This window comes from Vanessa cardui, chromosome 19 (genome assembly GCF_905220365.1).
Source record: "Vanessa cardui chromosome 19, ilVanCard2.1, whole genome shotgun sequence".
NCBI lineage: Eukaryota > Metazoa > Arthropoda > Insecta > Lepidoptera > Nymphalidae > Vanessa > Vanessa cardui.
In genome coordinates, this window is record NC_061141.1 from 8396169 (window position 1) to 8415857 (window position 19689).

Consider the following 19689-nt stretch of genomic DNA (forward strand, 5'->3'; position numbering starts at 1 on the left):
TTATTTAAGTGTGGAATGGATACCGTGGGGATGATGAGAATCTTAAATAAATTAGAATTAGAACAAGCTTATTTAGGATACAAACAATGCAGTCAAAATAAAAATAGTAATAATAAAAAGCGATATTCTATTTTTTACAAAATAAACAACTAATAAAAGAGGAACATAATAAAATTGAACACAAGAGATAAAAGTATATATTTTTACAAATAAATTCAATAAGAATATTCGTTTTATAAATAGGCTGAAAAAAGCACTTTTGAATCGTTATGTGAAAGTAGATTCTACCGAGAAGAACCGGCAAGAATCTTAGTAGTTTCTCATTTTATTTACAGATAAACCGAACGTTGATTTTGACTGGTAAATGGTATCTGTGATGGAACGTGAAAAAGCAATAATATTACATACATACATAAAATATGAACATTAGTTTTTAAATCACTATATAAAATATAAAATATTTTACATGCGTGTAATCACAACAACTTTATGTCAGGTCTTTGTAATCTCTACGTGTCTTTGTTGTATCTATCTATTAATATATCGAGTTAGTAGTTTTATGTATATGTTTTAGTCACAAGCAGCATCGCAATCAAAATTTCAGGCTTACAATTTTTGTTTACCAAACCACTATAAATAATCATCGGATGTTTATGTATTAATTAACGGTTGATATTGACAATTAATTGTAATTAGGGAAGCTTTGTATAATGTTTCATAACATGCAGATAATAATACCTAAATGTTATAAACTGTTTTATATTTTCATATCAATTTAAAATCAGTGAACACATACAATTAATTATAATATGTGGTTGTTTTAGGAGAATCATTAAATTCAATATTAAATACAGAGAGATTAGATTATTAAATTTAAAATGCAGATTATACTATATTCATGTTTTCAAAAGATATAGGTGTGTACAGCGGTATTCATGGATACGCCACTCCGAGGTCCTGGGTCCAATTCCCGGCTCAATCGATGTAGATTATCATTAGTTTTCTATGTTGTCTTGGGTCTAGGTGATTGTAACGATGGTATCGTTGCTTCTGATTTTCCATAACACAAGTGCTTTAGCTATTTACATTGGAATCATAGTAATGTATGTGATGTTGTCCAATAATTATTTATTATTATTATTATTAACCTAATAGAAATTAAAATAATAGGTTGGGGAAAAAGTTTCTTCGTATTTTATATGAAAATTCAAAAAGTTTTTTTTATAGTTTATTTACATTTAACTAAAGTATGTAGGTGCCATTTTGTTCCATAACTTTTTGCCATCTTGTTGGTGGTAGTGACATGATCCCATTGCTGTAAAAATTTTGGGGCTTCTGATCGAAAAACTGCGACAAGTGGTTTTGGCAGTCCTCTCGTGATGTTAACCTGACACTGCCTAAGGAATTCTGCAGAGACCGAAACAGATGAAAATCTGAAGGTGCAAGGTCAGGACTATACGGCGGATGCATTAATACCTCCCAGCCAAACTCTCGTAATTTTTGTTGAGTGGTTAAAGATGTGTGAGGTCTAGCGTTCTCATGGTGAAAAACCACACCCCTTCTGTTGATCAATTCTGGCCGCTTTCTCTCAATTTCTTGCTTCAATCTCATCAATTGTTCGCAATACAGTTCTGAATCGATGGTCCTGCCGGGCGGTAACAGCTCATAATGAATCATGCCCTTCCAATCCCACCATACATACAGCATTACTTTGTTGCGAGTTAATCCGGCTTTTGCCACAGTCTGTGAAGCTTGACCGGCCTATGACCACGACCTTTTTCGCACGTTCTTGTCGTATGTGATCCACTTTTCATCACCAGTTATCAGCTTCTTCAAAAATGGTTCGGTTTCATTACGTCGTAATAAAGAATCACAAATGAGTACACGGTTCATTAGGTTTCTTTCAGTGAGTTCATGAGGCACCCATATATCGAGACTTTTTGTGTACCCAGCTTCATTCAAATGAGTCAAAACCGTTTTGTGGTCAATTGCCAGTTCTTCAGCTACATCGTAACTACTAATATGCCGATCTTGCTCCACTTTTTCAAAAATGGCATCAATTTTGTCCGTAACAGGGCGACCAGAGCGAGATGCATCTTTGATATCAAAATTTCCGGCTTGAAAACGCTTAAACCAAACTTACGCTACTCTCACAGATACTGCATTAGGTCCATAAATATCACAAAATTTTTTTCGCGGCTTGCATTGTTACCTTTTTTATAATAAAATTTTAAAATGTATCGAATTTCTTCTTTAGATTCACTCATTTTAACAACAACAAAAACAAATGAAAATCACACAAATTCCTAATTTGAATTTGGAAGTGTCTTCTTTAAAATTAAAACTTTTTAATGATACCAAAACCAGCCAGATACAAATGGTATAGCCAAATAGATTTTATTACAAGTTCATACATACTATATGCGAAAAGACTTTTTCACCAACCTAATATACTATACCTTTTTCTTAAGAAATAACATACTTTTTAATTTTGTATCAAAGTAAATCTATGATCTTAAGGCATTTGCAACAACCAAATAATCTTCAAATTCGTTTAAGTGTAAAATCGAATATTTTGAAATGTACCATTTTTGTTTTCATTCTTTTTTTACGTAATTTCATTTGGTTTTTACAGACTTTCGCGTCCGTTTCTTTTTGAGGTATTATTCTCTGTTTCTTTTCTGCTATTTGATACTTTGGCCTTCTTTTCCCTGCCCTTGTTCAAAACAATTTCTTACAGAATTATAAAATGTGTTCATAATTAGGAAATTATTGGGTACCTAACTTTGACTTGGTGGTAGGGCTTTGTGCAAGCCCGTCTGGGTAGGTACCACCCACTCATCAGTTATTCTACCGCCAAATAACAGTACTCAGTATTGTTGTGTTTCGGTTTGAAGGGTGAGTGAGCCAGTGTAACTTCAGGCACAAGGGACATAACATCTTAGTTCCCATGGTTGGTGGCACATTGACGATGTAAGGAATAATTAATATTTCTTACAGCGTCATTGTCTATGGGTGATGGTGACCACTTACCATCAGGTGGCCCATATGCTCGTTCGCCAACCTATACCATAAAAAAACTTAACAAAAATCTTATGTCTATATTATAGCCATAGATTACGCTAATGAAGATCTAATTAATAGTTTCAAACCATAGTTTTCGTCAGCAGCTTGAACATTGCAGTATCAGTTTTACAGCTTCCTATCAATCAATTGCATTAATAGCTAGTTAGTTTTCCAGTGGACAAAGTATTCTTCTCTAGAGAAGGTTCGCAGCTTAGATTACCACTGTTCTCATGTGGGTTATGACATGCAAAGCTGTAGAGCCGAGATGGCCCAATAGTTAAAATGCATGCATTCATGCATAGTGCAACCGATGATAAGAGGGTTCAAACCCGAGCAAGCAAGCAAAGCTAATGAATTTTGAATTCCTTGATTTGTGCTAAAATGTCGAAACAGAGTACCTACTGAGTTTCTTGCCGGTTCTTCCCGGTAGAATCTACTTTCCGATTTGGTAGCTTTACATAATTGTAAAATGACGATTCAAAAGTGCTTGTAAGAGCCTACTTGAATAAAGTTTATTTTGATTTAGATTTTTTGATTTTGTTTATAAAAAATATCTTCACGAGAATTTCACATGTGACTAATTTCATGTCGTGTCATCTACCTTTTTGGTAATGAAAGGAGTGGCATGTTTACAAACCGTTAGTTCACTTATCTTCCCAGTGGATTGTTAGAATGAGATAAAAGAAGTTATAGTGACATAGCAGAAAGTGAACTTGTGTTTCCGCGCAAACTTTTGCACTGTGTCCTGTAGATTTTCCATTTCCCCCGAGAAGCGATCATTTCCGAAATAGGTCGAAAGGCATCATTATATGTTTTAAAAACACAATTGTATTAAATTTTGATTCTCTTCAATTTTCCGTATAACAAAACATATAAAGTAAGTAAAAAGTAAAGTAACAGCCTGTAAATTTCCCATTGCTAGGATAAGGCCTTCTCTTCCATTAAGGAGAGAGTTTGGAACATGTTCCACCGCGCTGTTCCAATGCGGGTTGGTGGAATGCACATGTGGCAGAATTTCGATGAAATTAGACACAGGTTTCCTCACGATGTTTCCCTTCACCACCGAGCCCGAGATGAATTATAAACACAAATTAAGGACATACGAGTATATATATAGTGGTGCTTGTCTGGATTTGAACCCGCAATCATTGGTTAAGATGCACGCGTTCTAACCACTGGGCCATCTCAGCTCTCAACAAAACATACATCAATTTTATTTTTGACGGTGTACTTTATTATCATATTTATGTTTCTGTATTGCGAAGTATTTTCCTGTTTAATATATTTATAACAGCCGCCCTTTGCAACTTCATAATATTTAATTTGATTAGCATCATACCTATGTGTGACATTTCTCAATAAAGGACCAAAAACGAAATGATTGGCACCTTCAATCGCGTCTTCTTCTGTTTAAAATACTATAAATAGATGAAAATAATAAAATGGAATATGTTCCAAATTCAAAAAAATAGAATAATAAAAATTATTGTTTAAGGCATTCAACAGATATCTTATTATTAGATAAAATACTATATACCAAAGTGTGTGATCGAAATTAGCTCGTTATTGGGGATTTGTTAGGAAGAGCAAACAATCCCCTTGTTTGTTGGACCTTTAACTATGTTTGGCCAAGATTGGGCCACGAGGCGAGAGGAACGGAAAACTTTGAAATACATTTTCAGTCATTCTAGAATAATATTACATAAAAAACAAAGAATAAATTCTTTAATAAATAGATAAATAAAATAATTTTGGTTTTCTTTTTTATGTTCTTTAAATTAATCTGATGAATGATGTTTTAAACTTAAATTAATAGATACACATTTTTTACAAGAATCTTCATAAATTCATCATAAATAAATGCAATATTTTTAAAAGTTTTTATCAATTATGCATTCAATATTCTCATGACTATTAAAAAGGGCATCATACACAAAAGTTAAGAATTAGAAAAAAAAGAAGAATCGGATAAAAATCGATAATTAACTTTAGTAACCAATGTCTGCAAACTCAAGGCTGAGTTAAAAACGTAAGATATGACATTATTTTGTTCCATCACAAGAATTCGAATCAAGAAGCAAAAGATTAGGTTGTACTACTAACAATACTTATAAAACAAAAGTATATTTGATTGTTACGCTATTTTGTTTCAACTCCTCAACCAAAATTCATGGAGTTTTACTCTAACTTTGGTTGGGGTATGGATAAGGATATAGGATGCCTAACGCTTCCCCCTATACTCATCAGTCACGGTCAGCGCCCCTGAAAAAGGCCAGTTTTATAAAATCTTTAACTCTTTATATTTTTTTTAATGAGTAAGATTGTCAATGTAATTGGCCACCTGATGAAAATCTGATATACCTTCATTCAATGTAGGAATCATCCATTGTCAATGTACTGACTACCATGAGAAATAACAACTAAACATCCATGATTAAATACATCTCTGGTCATGAAACTTTGGTTTTAAAGACGCCATAAATATTTCTAAAAGTAGCCAAGCTTCTCGACAATAGGATATAAAATATTATAAATATAATATAATTTTTTAACCATTTCAATTTGGTAGACAAACTGTCAAAGCCTCGTGGTGGTGGCAACACTGCCCCATATTAATTAAGCACTGTTAGATATACATATTTACTAACCATAACATCCTCAATGAACCACTAATAATGGGATGTTGTACCCATTGTCTCTGTAGTGTTACTGACCATCCTTAGACCGGAAACAACAATACTCAAATTGACGGCAGGTTATGAATGGGCGATACCTACTCATACGGCCTTAAAAATATTTATTGGTTTTTATAGTACTTTGTCACTTTAATATAATTTTTTATTTATTCTTGAATAGTTGCATTTATTCAACGTAGTTCCTATTTATTATTCTGTAAACGCCGTCTACGCTGTGACCTCTAGTCGTTGGTAGTTAGGTATTCTGTTCGAGTTTCACCTAACCTGCTTTCAAGACTTGACATTTATCTTCATGTATTGGAAGTTTGGTATTTGATTATAAGTAAATAAGTTAAATATCGATCCATTACTAACACAAATGCTACTTCATAAATTATAATAAAGTTTTTTTAATATGCTAATATGCCAAGGTTCTATCAAAGTTTGATGGATGGATGTCCAGATCTGATAAGCCGTTTATATTAGATAGTTATCTACTTTTTTAAATAAAACTAATTATAACGGATGAATCGCGTATATTAATTATTTTTAAATTATTTTTAAACATCCCGACGTTTCGAGCACTTTGCAGTGTTCGTGGTCACGGGTAGACTAAGATGACATTTGTCTATTTGAAGAACAAAGGAAATATTATTAACAACTACCGCCAACGATTTCTCAATTGATATCTTGAGTAACGTTCCGGTTGCACGCAGAAGGCACTAACTGTATCTTTAGGTCTTGCAGTCTGTTGGATTTGGGATTTTAAATTTTTAATAAGTGGATCCCAGGTGTTAGAAAGTCTCCAACCATCTTCTCTATTGAAGTTCGGATGTTTTTGAATTTCAATAGCCTCGCGTATCATTCTAGGAATGAATCTGTGTTCTCTAGCGAGGATCTGTGGTTTATCAAATCGGATAAAATGGTTAGGTTTATCCAGAGCATGTTCACAGACTGCAGACTTAGAAGAACGCCTATTTTTGACATCTCCTATATGTTCCTTGACCCTGGTACCGATACTTCTCTTTGTTTGGCCTATGTAAGATAAACCACACTCACATTCGAGTTTATATACTCCTGCAGTTTGTAAAGGAATATTACTCTTGATAGGTCTCAAGAACTGGCTCACTTTCTTATGAGGCTTGTAAACGGTTTTAATTGAAGCTCGCTTCAAGATGTTGCCAATCCTGTCTGTAACTCCCTTCACATATGGTAGAAATGCAGGTTGTCGCTCAACTGTGGGTGGCTTGATACGGCTTCTGCGATGCTGGCGAGGCACGGGCAGCTTGTTCTGGTGGAGTGCAAGCTTGACCTGACGTAGCTCGTCCTCTAGGTGTTCAGCATCGCAGAGATGGTGGGCTCTCTGAAACAAAGATTTGCCAACGGTAGCTAACTGGCTAGGGTGGTGGTGCGAGTCACCATTGAGGTATTTGTTGGTGTGTGTGGGTTTCCTATAAACTGTGTGACTTAATGTATTGTCAGGATTCTTGATAATAAGGATGTCAAGGAAAGCTAAAGAATTATTTGCCTCTAATTCCATAGTAAATTGAATGTTTTTATTTATAGAATTAAGATGTACTAAAAATGCAGATGTCAGATCACTAGGTAATATTGTGAAAGTGTCATCTACGTACCGTTTATAAAACCTAGGTGTTATAGGTCCGGAGCGAAGAGCCCTCTCCTCCAGGTCTTCCATGAACAAATCGGCGACCACGGGGGATACTGGAGAACCCATGGCTACCCCGTCAACTTGTACATAGAATTCATCATTCCACAATAAATAACCAGATGTGAGGCAGTGATGTAACAGCTCTGCATATTCAATAGGCATGTTGTGTGTCTGTAGCTTTCTCTTGACAATTTCGATGCAGTCTTGTATGGGTAGGCACGTAAACAATGACTGGACATCAAAACTAACCATTGTCTCGTTGTTGGTTAATTTAAGGTCTTTGATTTCACCAACAAACTGGTAAGAATCCTTGACATACGCCGCAGTGTGTCCTCGGAGGGGTGATAATGTCCTTGCTATGTGTTGAGCCAATCTATATGTTGGTGTATCGATTTGGCTTACAATAGGACGCAGCGGAGCACCAGTTTTATGGAACCTAAGTTACCTAAGATCCATAAAACTGGTGCTCCGCTGCGTCCTATTGTAAGCCAAATCGATACACCAACATATAGATTGGCTCAACACATAGCAAGGACATTATCACCCCTCCGAGGACACACTGCGGCGTATGTCAAGGATTCTTACCAGTTTGTTGGTGAAATCAAAGACCTTAAATTAACCAACAACGAGACAATGGTTAGTTTTGATGTCCAGTCATTGTTTACGTGCCTACCCATACAAGACTGCATCGAAATTGTCAAGAGAAAGCTACAGACACACAACATGCCTATTGAATATGCAGAGCTGTTACATCACTGCCTCACATCTGGTTATTTATTGTGGAATGATGAATTCTATGTACAAGTTGACGGGGTAGCCATGGGTTCTCCAGTATCCCCCGTGGTCGCCGATTTGTTCATGGAAGACCTGGAGGAGAGGGCTCTTCGCTCCGGACCTATAACACCTAGGTTTTATAAACGGTACGTAGATGACACTTTCACAATATTACCTAGTGATCTGACATCTGCATTTTTAGTACATCTTAATTCTATAAATAAAAACATTCAATTTACTATGGAATTAGAGGCAAATAATTCTTTAGCTTTCCTTGACATCCTTATTATCAAGAATCCTGACAATACATTAAGTCACACAGTTTATAGGAAACCCACACACACCAACAAATACCTCAATGGTGACTCGCACCACCACCCTAGCCAGTTAGCTACCGTTGGCAAATCTTTGTTTCAGAGAGCCCACCATCTCTGCGATGCTGAACACCTAGAGGACGAGCTACGTCAGGTCAAGCTTGCACTCCACCAGAACAAGCTGCCCGTGCCTCGCCAGCATCGCAGAAGCCGTATCAAGCCACCCACAGTTGAGCGACAACCTGCATTTCTACCATATGTGAAGGGAGTTACAGACAGGATTGGCAACATCTTGAAGCGAGCTTCAATTAAAACCGTTTACAAGCCTCATAAGAAAGTGAGCCAGTTCTTGAGACCTATCAAGAGTAATATTCCTTTACAAACTGCAGGAGTATATAAACTCGAATGTGAGTGTGGTTTATCTTACATAGGCCAAACAAAGAGAAGTATCGGTACCAGGGTCAAGGAACATATAGGAGATGTCAAAAATAGGCGTTCTTCTAAGTCTGCAGTCTGTGAACATGCTCTGGATAAACCTAACCATTTTATCCGATTTGATAAACCACAGATCATCGCTAGAGAACACAGATTCATTCCTAGAATGATACGCGAGGCTATTGAAATTCAAAAACATCCGAACTTCAATAGAGAAGATGGTTGGAGACTTTCTAACACCTGGGATCCACTTATTAAAAATTTAAAATCCCAAATCCAACAGACTGCAAGACCTAAAGATACAGTTAGTGCCTTCTGCGTGCAACCGGAACGTTACTCAAGATATCAATTGAGAAATCGTTGGCGGTAGTTGTTAATAATATTTCCTTTGTTCTTCAAATAGACAAATGTCATCTTAGTCTACCCGTGACCACGAACACTGCAAAGTGCTCGAAACGTCGGGATGTTTAAAAATAATTTAAAAATAATTAATATACGCGATTCATCCGTTATAATTAGTTTTATTTAAATGTGTAATAATCGCGAAAATTTAAGACAACATTAGTTATCTACTTTTATAAGTGTTTTGAACTAAGTTTGTTTCTATTGCGTTCTACAGTAAGTGATCAATACGGACAACAAAAATTCTCGCTGTAAGAATAACTATTAAAAAATGTCCATTATTACAAAACCTGTAATCAAAATTATGTACTTGATTCCATTAAAGGTTGACAAGTATCATCTTATATTTATAAATGTATATTCACTTTGTAATTGAAATAGAAACAATTTTTTTCACACAAAGTTTTCGTTACAATTTTAACCCCTGCCACTGTTGCTGAACCGAATTTGATGAGATTTGGTTCATATATTCAAAAACTCTCTTCGTTCTCCACTTTACAATGAGTTAACTAAAGAGGCAATTAGAATTTAAGGGCGATCTCATCCTAAGACAATTTCTATCACAGTCCATCAGGTTCCTACCAAAAAGTAAAAAGTTCAGCAAAAGTCTACATATAAGTCTACATTTTTATAAGGTGTTAAGAAACAAAAAACATATCTTTACATTCAGTACTTAATTTACATGCAAGTAATAATTTTATACGTCAACCCATTTATCTTACTTCAAAAAGGACAGCTCACGATGTTTTATGATAGTTTTTCACACACGTGATAATAAATCAGAAACTATACGTATACCTGTTACGTGCAAGTTATGGCGTCCAGGGATATCATGAATCATTACACACTAAGTAATACGAGGCAATCCACGCTTCAGCGCGTTGGTATAAGGCCGGACAAAAACTGGGATGATAGTTTACCTATCCGTTAGATGAGCTTTAGTTTATCAGATATCCTAACGTCTTTCTTGTCTTTGAGGAGGATTTTGAGAAATTCACCACCAAGCTGCTCAAATGCGGATTGGTGTAATAAATATTAATAATGCCGGCTTTATAATTATAATACAACATGTAAATGGTTTTTTATTTTCTTAATATGTGAATATTAAGAAAATAAAATAAACTTGTTTTGTTATTGTGACTAAAACTTTAATACCTGTTTATTTCTTTATGGGATCTATTTTAATATATAATAATTATTAAATATATAATTAATAAATATAATACTAGTTTAACCGTCGGATTTAGCCGTACAATATGTCTACATAGCACACCATATCCCCCCATTTTACCTACTCGAGTGGTGAATTAAATATAAGTGGTGAGCGGTTTAACGGACGGAACTATAATATTTGTATTCATATACCTAAATAGGTACCTATGTGATTTGTCATTGATTATTTCTCATCAATCATTATCAACAGTCTGTACATTTCCCATAGCTGGGCAATTGACCAATGATATACGGAAGGTGCCTAGTAGGAAGTTGATGAGAAGTACCGAAGATCGGGCTCAGTGGCGCGCCTTTGTGGGAGGCCTAAGTCCAGTGGACTAATACAGGCTGATAATGATGATGATGATGATGATGGTGGTGATGATGATAGTTATGCCATAGACAATAATTACCGAAAACAAAATAGTTTGTTTTATTAGTCACTGATATTCAGTATCAATGAAATACAATTCTTATTGAATTGAATTGTCGCCAATAATATAGAGAAAGTATACTCGTATATAAAAACTTCGTTCAATACCTTTAACGTTATATACAATTCCAATTTATGCTTTATTGAAAGGAACATGATACTTTGACATTGTTAACTCAGTACAATTTTGTTTAAAATATCATCAACAGCCTTGAAAGCTGTTGATGAAATGATGATGATATCTATGTTTTACTGAGCAGGTTAATACCCATGAGATCTTCTGCGCCAAACAGCAATACTTAGGTATTGTTGTTTTTCGGTTTACAAGTCTTATAGTTTCTGGGATTGATAATTCAGGGTAGTATTTCGCTTAATTAACCATAAGCAAAAGAAATCATTAAATATTGTAACTGGAATTCCATATTCAAAAAATACAATTATTTTAGGTCATTTTTCTCTTCGACGAATAGTTTTAAAAAATGTATTTTTTAAATATCGAACTAGGTAGTTCGATATTTGAATTTTAAACACCAACGAAATTATTATCAATGCCAGGCATACGAAATGTTCGCAATTTTATACGGCAGGCAATGAGAACGATGGCTGCAATGTCGTCGGCCGCGGCTGAAATACTGACTGACGTAAATGTCAGAAACGTACGTACAGAAATTTGTAGCCGTCAGTTTTCCAACATCCACTTCCAATGGCCAGTGAAATCGGTAAATGGCGCGAATTTTAGTTTTTTTTTTTTTTTACGGTCCGTTTATTGTCTATTGATTGTGTATTTGGGGAAATGTGACATTAATCGTTACTTTTTTGTGAATTTTCTTTATTCAATTATGTAACAAATTAATAAAAAATACAAATGTGTATTGTTTTCAAATAGGGTTTTTGTTTATTAATTGATGGCGTTTCAGAATAAATGTATTTATTTTATGTATACATTTATTTGAGAAACTAACAATTATAATTAATAATAATAAAAAAAATACAATAAAGTTACCAATTTAAGTTTATACAGATTAAAACTCAGATCAAAAATAAAAACAAAAACAGAAATTATAAAAAACTAGCCAAAAAGTAAAACAGTTAAAGTTTAATAATACGAAGTAAACTTAAAATTAATATAAAATTCTTAAATTAAATATTTACAATGTACCTAGTTATAATTTTTACATACACGTAACAATATTCTTTGATATATCCCACCTACATAAGGGTACAAAAATAATATTAATAAATATATAATAACACGTTTTTGCTCAATTATTATTATACTAATATCCACTCGCACATAGCCCGCGTGTGTATGTGTGTGTTCAGAGGGGTGAATTGGAGTAAGTTAGACTTTTCTGTACTTCGAACAAAATCCAAATTCAAATTCATTATGATGGATGGAGTGTTAAATACCTATATAATTACTCATTAAGGCTTTGCATTAAGCACGACAAAGGGCTTATCCCTTAATATTAAAATAAATTGTTAACATAAGATTACCTGGCACACATAAATTACGTTCATTTTCTTCTACCTATTGAGGTAAAATATGAAAATCTTTTGAGAAACATTTTTACAACGTTGGATTTTAAAAATTCTAAATATAAAATCGAGTTACTCAGTAATGGTACTTTAATGGCGTTACCTATTTATTATTTCGTTAGAAATCTTTTGAAATTATGCATCATTCTATTCCATTTAAGAAAGGTAGATAAATATTTGATATTATTAAATAGCATTATGATTATTTTATAAACATTTATTATTCATTCTTTATGTATGTAAATCATTTTTGTACGGTTTTATTAAATTAGGGCCGAAAGAGTGCAGTGGTTAGAGCATTTAAATAATAGCCGAGTATTGTCGGTTCAAATGTCAAAAGTCTGTATGTGACTAAATTTTGAAATTCTGCCACATGTGTCTACCAACCCGCTTTGGAGAAGAGTGGTGGAATAAGCTCCAAATATCTCCGCAACGGGCCAGCCCATCAGTGGGACATTTATACAATTCCTTTTGTTTTACTTTCATGTTACAGTAAGACAATATTGTATTAAAACTTTAATTTATATATTAAATATAATAATTAATTCATATATTAAAATATTAATTAATTAACATCTACATATATGTTCGGTAGGTTCTTACTCTTAAGTTAAATCTATTCAGACACCAAAATTATTGGTAATTATATTGATTAGTATCCAAAGAGGAAAATGGGTCTCCACTATACATAGATTATTAATTAATTAATATTTTAATTTATATATTAAATATAATAATTAATTCATCAGTAAAAGTTCTTAATATCTTACGTCGGAAAGACTCCACAATGACGTCATTATAAGTACTTTGTGGAAACATAGCTTTCTATGGAATGCAATATGATTGACTTTTGAGTATTATTAAACATTTCGCTGACCGGTCGACTGAATAGCCGAAATGAGTCCGCTACGTGATATCCGCGTCCGTAGTATTCACGAAAAATGTCAAGCCTTTATCTCTATGTAACGTAGCTGAAATCCGAATATTTAGTAACAAAAATAGTTTTGAACAATAACAGACCTTATAGTAAAAAAAAAAAATTAAAAGAATTGCGATACTGTAAATTTTTATTTTCATACAAAGAGCGATACCAAATTTCTTCTGTAATTGTAGTCCAATTTTCATATTTTTTGTATGAAATATATGCCATTCATTTCATCGCCAATACGCACCTTGGATGTTAAGATGTTACATCTCTTGTGCCTATAGTTACGATGGCACACTTATCCTTTAAACTGGAACACAACAATACTGAGTACTGCTGTTTGGTGGTATAATATCTAAAAAGTAGGTGGCACCTACCTAGAAGGGCTTCCAGAAAGCCCTGACAAGTAAATTGAACGAAATAAGTTATATCTCCGAAATTGCCAATGTTTATTTGTGATATGACCATGTAATGTCTCCGTGTATATTTTTAAATATATTTCCAATATATCATGCAGTGACATTAATGTCTTCAATATTATTTATATTCTTACAATCCGCTCTTATCATGTCGACCGAAAATAATACCTTATACAAACCCCGAAGTCACAACTCGTGCGAATATAATGCCGAAATTACATTCTCTCGACTGATTCACGAAAGATCTTCGTAAACGGATTGTAGGAGATTAAATTGTTATTTTGTGGTAAGCTTTAATTGTGTTCTTGGTATTATTCGATTTGTATCCTTATAAGTTTTCATTTAATTCACTAAAATTAAATTTGTCGATTGTTCTGAAATCTAGGTTACATAAAAACTTAGTTTCCGTGTTTGGTAGTAAATTGGCGTTGTAAGGAATAGATAAGATTTCTACTGCGGTTTAATCTATGTATAGTGGTGACCTATTTTCATCTTTGAATACTAATCAATAAAATTACCAATAGTTTTGGTGTCTAAATAGATTTAACTTAAGAGTAAGAACCTACCGAACATATATGTAGATGTTAACTTATGATAGAAGTATGGTATAGGTACGTTTACCTTATTACCTCCACCGGTGACAAGAGGGTTGGTTCATCTATGGCCACAGCAACTAAAACGATTCAACGGGGAAATGCTGCTAGCATTCTTGCCACCATTCCACGCGGGCATAATTTGTACTGTAAATATTTGTATATAATATCTTTATTATTAACATTGAGGCCTTCCTCAATGTTAATAATTCTTAGTTAATGAATATGAACAGAATTAAAATATAAATAATAAAATAATAAATATTGTAATCACATACGACATCTCAACGTAAGTGGCTAAAGTACTTGTGTACCCAGACCTAAGACAATATAGAAAACTAATGAACATTTCCTACATCAATTCGGCCGGAAATCGAATCCGGGACTTCGGCGTGTCGTACCCATGAAAACCGGAGTACACACTACTCGACCACGGAGGTCGTCACTATCTTATCTTAAAGTCTATCAGAAATATTCCACTTAAGTAATTTAATGTCTGCTCTAAACATTTTTAACTCTTCAACCGGCAACTACAAAAAGAATTTTAGAGTAATTTTAAAATGCTCTAACTACTTCAGCTGAAAACACAATGGCTAAAGTGTGAGTTAAAAATTGTGAGGCCAAGTCTTCGTGCACACGACAACATATTAAGGCCACGTGGCGTGAATAATATTTGAATACTGGGCAATTTAAAAGTACAAAATATTTAGAGTAAAATTTAAATAAGAGGATACAAAACTATGTACAAAAAATAGATGTATATATACTAATTTTCGCCCACGATTTCGCTCGCATTTTAGGGGTTGATTGTTAGGTTAGCTTATTATATCATGTGTTATTCTGATGTACAAGCTATATTATGGTAAACTTTCATTACAATCTATCGCTTTCACGTGAAAAGCTAACAAACCGATACACATACATACATATGTACTTTTGCCTTTTTTTTAATTAGTAAGGATAATGTCTCGTTAGTTTGTATAATTTTTTCACCATTATCATGACAAAATAATTAATGTTTTAATTTATTTACTTTTGATATGCTTTCGAAATTATATTCATATAAAACAATTTCGTTACGTAACGCGTTACGGCACTCGTCTGTCTGGCTTCCCTTACTTTTATACATACGGGTCGGGCGAGTTGGTCATCCTGAGATACTCACGTTTTTTTCTTATGAACAGCTGATTAAAATAATCCCTATAATAGACAAGTATTATTATTATTATTTGTCATTTCAATCATTTCTCTCACCGTCAATCCGTTGCCAACTGAAGAAACGAATATGTTATTTTTCAATAATATATGTAGGTATATCATAGTCATAGTAATACTATGTATGTATGTGGTAGAAATACGAATGTGTTTGTGTGTGTATTTCATAGCCACACTCATTTTCACAAAGTTTCATAATAATCTGACAAAAAATATATAATTAAAACATTGTATATGTCGTGTCAATGTAATTAGTACTAACGCCACTCAGTGGTAATTACATTTTAAGCAGAAGCTTTAAATAATGGAAATACGGTATTAAAAAACATTTGAAACCTAGCTGGCTAAGTTTGGTAAAGGCAATCGTGACGTTAAAAGGATTATAACTCGGCATTAATAATCACGTATGCAAGTTCATTTTCAAAATGATTACTAGTTTTTATCATAGAAACAATTGATCTTACGCTTACATTATTCTAAATATACGTTATAATTCACATTGGATGTATATTATGCGTGTATTTTAAAGATTAACCGGGTAATTTAAAAAGTTGGTAAAATCTGAGATTCCTTGCCGCACATTTTGGTATCTATTTTACAAATCATAATCGGAGAGATTTTGAATTGTGTTGTAACGACAATTTCATTTGCTTTTTAATTTCGTTAATAACATTATCGCATCAATTTGATATTGTCCGATATCCTAAAACAATTTTGCTATATTACTGGTGGAGGCTGTTGGACCGGCTTTAGATGCCTGTTTATTAACGTACTATAACATCTCACGACTTCAAAATCGAACCTGATCGACTATCATATTGCTAGGGTGTAAATAAACACAAACAATTTAGGTTACATAGGTTTTTATACGGGTTACATTACACTCCGCATTGGCGATGGCGAGACATATAAAGGTATAAAGATTTTTTTTTAATTCGTATAGTAGTAAGTTAACACTAAATGGTACTACAACACATGAAATATCTAATTAATATTCTGTCCGACCGATAGTTACAACAATATTTTTATGAATTATTAATCATAAAAATCAATCAAGTGGGAAATAGCCCAAATTGCATGTGTAACTTTGTACGAATTTTATCAGTACGTAGTCAAAATGGGCAGCGACAATTAAAGGCAAATTAATCGTCAACTTTATTTAAAATTCAAAACATCTATAAAACTTTTGTAAGTTCTTTTACATTTACAGGAATTATTTATATAATCTATCAAATTTATAAAAGATTCCTTTTAAAGGTATAATTAAACATTATTCCGTCAGCAATTCCCATTCTTACATCCACGGTGACATCAGTTCGATAATGCGTAACTATTTTTTTCCGCAGGGTCTCGAGATAAAAGGGCAGATGGTTTTCTGTTCGGAGTCTGACTCGCTACTTTTTGTCGGCTCGCCCTTCCTTGATGGGCTCGAGGGGCTGACAGGACGAGGGCTATTTATATCCGACATCCCATTACACGACGCGACCAGGGACGTCATCTTAGTCAGTGAACAGACTAGAGCTCAGGTTCGTATTTTAGAGCGCCATTTGCGAATTGTCTTAATGTATTGTTCTTTGTCGCCGTTTTTAGTACTATAGATATTCAAATTAAGAACGGTTTATATGTTATATTTCTATTAGTTATATGATTTTGGGTTTTGATGACTATTAAAGCAACAGCAAAGCCCAAAGGTGTCTTCGATCAAGCCAATAACAGTTATTGTGTTCCTTTTTCAAAAAAAAAAAAAACAAGGACAATGTTAGTTTAAAATTTCCTTGGTACAGTAAGTATTTAAATCTAGATTTTCCCTCAACATATTCGAGAATTTATGTTATTGGATTTGAGAGAGCAAAAAACAGTTATATTTATACAAAATATGTTAAATTTTCTGAAGAAACATAGGAAAATACTATGAAAATGAATCAGGGAAACTGAAAGTAACCAGAGATATTTTGCTATAACACGAGTCGTATTAAAAAATATTTAGAAGTAAACTAATTTAATCACACATTTGTCATTTTAGCTGCGATCATTTATGACACATGGAATTCTAAATAGTTCTTAGGATATTATTATCACTATGAACAGCACCTGCTACATGGTCTAATTATGCAGATATAATGCTCGACAGCTGCCTAATCATAGGCGTTTACGTAAACACTACATTATCTATGATAATAAAAACTTATTGGTTCAGTGGTAATTGCTATTAGCTGCTTGTGTTGTGCTTACTTCGAGATTCACTCTCTCCTTGATCTAGTAATTCATCTCGGGCTCGGCGGTGAAGGAAAACATCGTGAGGAAACCTGCATGTGTCTAATTTCATCGTAATTCTGCCACATGTGCATTCCACCAACCCGCATTGGAACAGCGTGGTGGAATACGTTCCAAACCCTCTCCTTAATGGAAGATGAGGCCATAGCCCAGCAGTGGGTAATTTACTTTACTTGATCTAGTGACGAGCTTGAACTACGTCCAAGAATCAAGCATGGATTGGGTCCGTCAAAAGATAGGCTTTTCTGTCGGCGTATGTCTTTTCAAAATCTGCAAGTGTTTGTAACAATACAATAAATCTATATACTTTTTATTAGTCATGTGAAAGTCATCACATGTGTTGCCATAAGAAAAAATGGATACAGTCTATGCTAGTAAAATAATGTTATGTTGGTACCAGTTTAAAAAACACAAGACTACTAGTTGGAATAAAGTGGCTTTCGCTGTATATTGTGAATTAAATAACAGTCATAATAATTAATCTTATTTAAAATCCCATTAAAATTAAACAATAGAGAAGAATTTAAATTATATATAGTATAAAGAGGTATAAAATAAAACAGAGAGAGAGACAGAAATAGAGAGAAGACAAAAGAAAGAAAGGGAAGGGTAGCCTGGACGGAGTACTCTATGATTTAAGCCGCTCTTATGAACCGCGTAAATTAACGATGTTCCAAACGTATGTCTGTGTATATTATTATTATTATTATTACTACAATAAATTAGTATTATTATTATAATAGTATAACGAATGCAAGGTATTTATTATGTTAACAAATAAAATAAAAAAATAAATGATTCTATTTGCAGTTTGTTCGAAATTTAAACTTAATGAAACAGAAATTTAAATGCGAGAGTACATCCCGTTATATGATATTTATCATACAAAGCTCCAGGCTTACACGTATAATAATTGGCTTGTTAAAACATTTAATTTTATATGAGAATATTAAGAATACATTTATGTTAGGGTAATTAACATCTAAACGTTATTTTCATTTAAATAATGTCATAATTGTAAATATTACTATTTCACGAAGTGTTTTTGATATTTGTATGATTTTAAAATATGTCAACTGGCATTTTAAAAAAAGAATATGTTTGGGTTTTTCGAACGAATTATTTTTTTAAATCTTCTAGAATAAGTTTTATGTATGTATATTACTTCAGCAGTTTTATCAGTAAGACATTTTAAAAATACCGTCAAATCTTTTATTTATTAGGATTATTGAATAGGAAATATATAGGTATGTTTATAGAGAAGCCCCCTTTCTTTTTTTTCTCACCTTTTATATTTAATATGATTTTTGGACATAAAATGTTGTATTCCACCCATTGAATTTTTTTTGGACCCGAAAAAGTTCTACATACTTGAAATTGTTTAAAATATACTTTTACAGTATTCATTGAAAAACAATCAGCGTATATATGTTTTGGAAGGTTAACATAATCAACTTAATTATACCTACCTATCCCTTACATAATAATTACGTGTACTTATTTACACAGTAATTATATTCTTATTCTTTGTACTGGCCTCTTCGGTTCAGTGGCTAATTTAATGCTGTGGGCCTTGATTCAAATTATTCAGGCTTTTAATAAATACATATATAAAGTTACTTTAATTTATATGTTATAATGTACATACTTAAAAAGATCTTTCGTCATATTTAAATATATATATATTTTTTTATAAATAATAAGCAATATTAAAAAATGTGTATATTGTATTACATACACAGGA

At 33.1% G+C, this 19689-nt stretch overlaps 1 protein-coding gene across 1 annotated transcript in view; it reads left to right on the forward strand.

Annotated features, from left to right (window-relative positions):
• The window catches only part of LOC124538061 (head-specific guanylate cyclase), a 117675-nt gene that overhangs the window by 88465 nt on the left and 9521 nt on the right, over nt 1–19689 (forward strand). The window contains exon 9 of the mRNA XM_047115070.1: nt 17018–17197. Within this exon, the coding sequence (XP_046971026.1) occupies nt 17018–17197 (180 nt within the window). The remainder of the gene's footprint in view (nt 1–17017; nt 17198–19689) is intronic.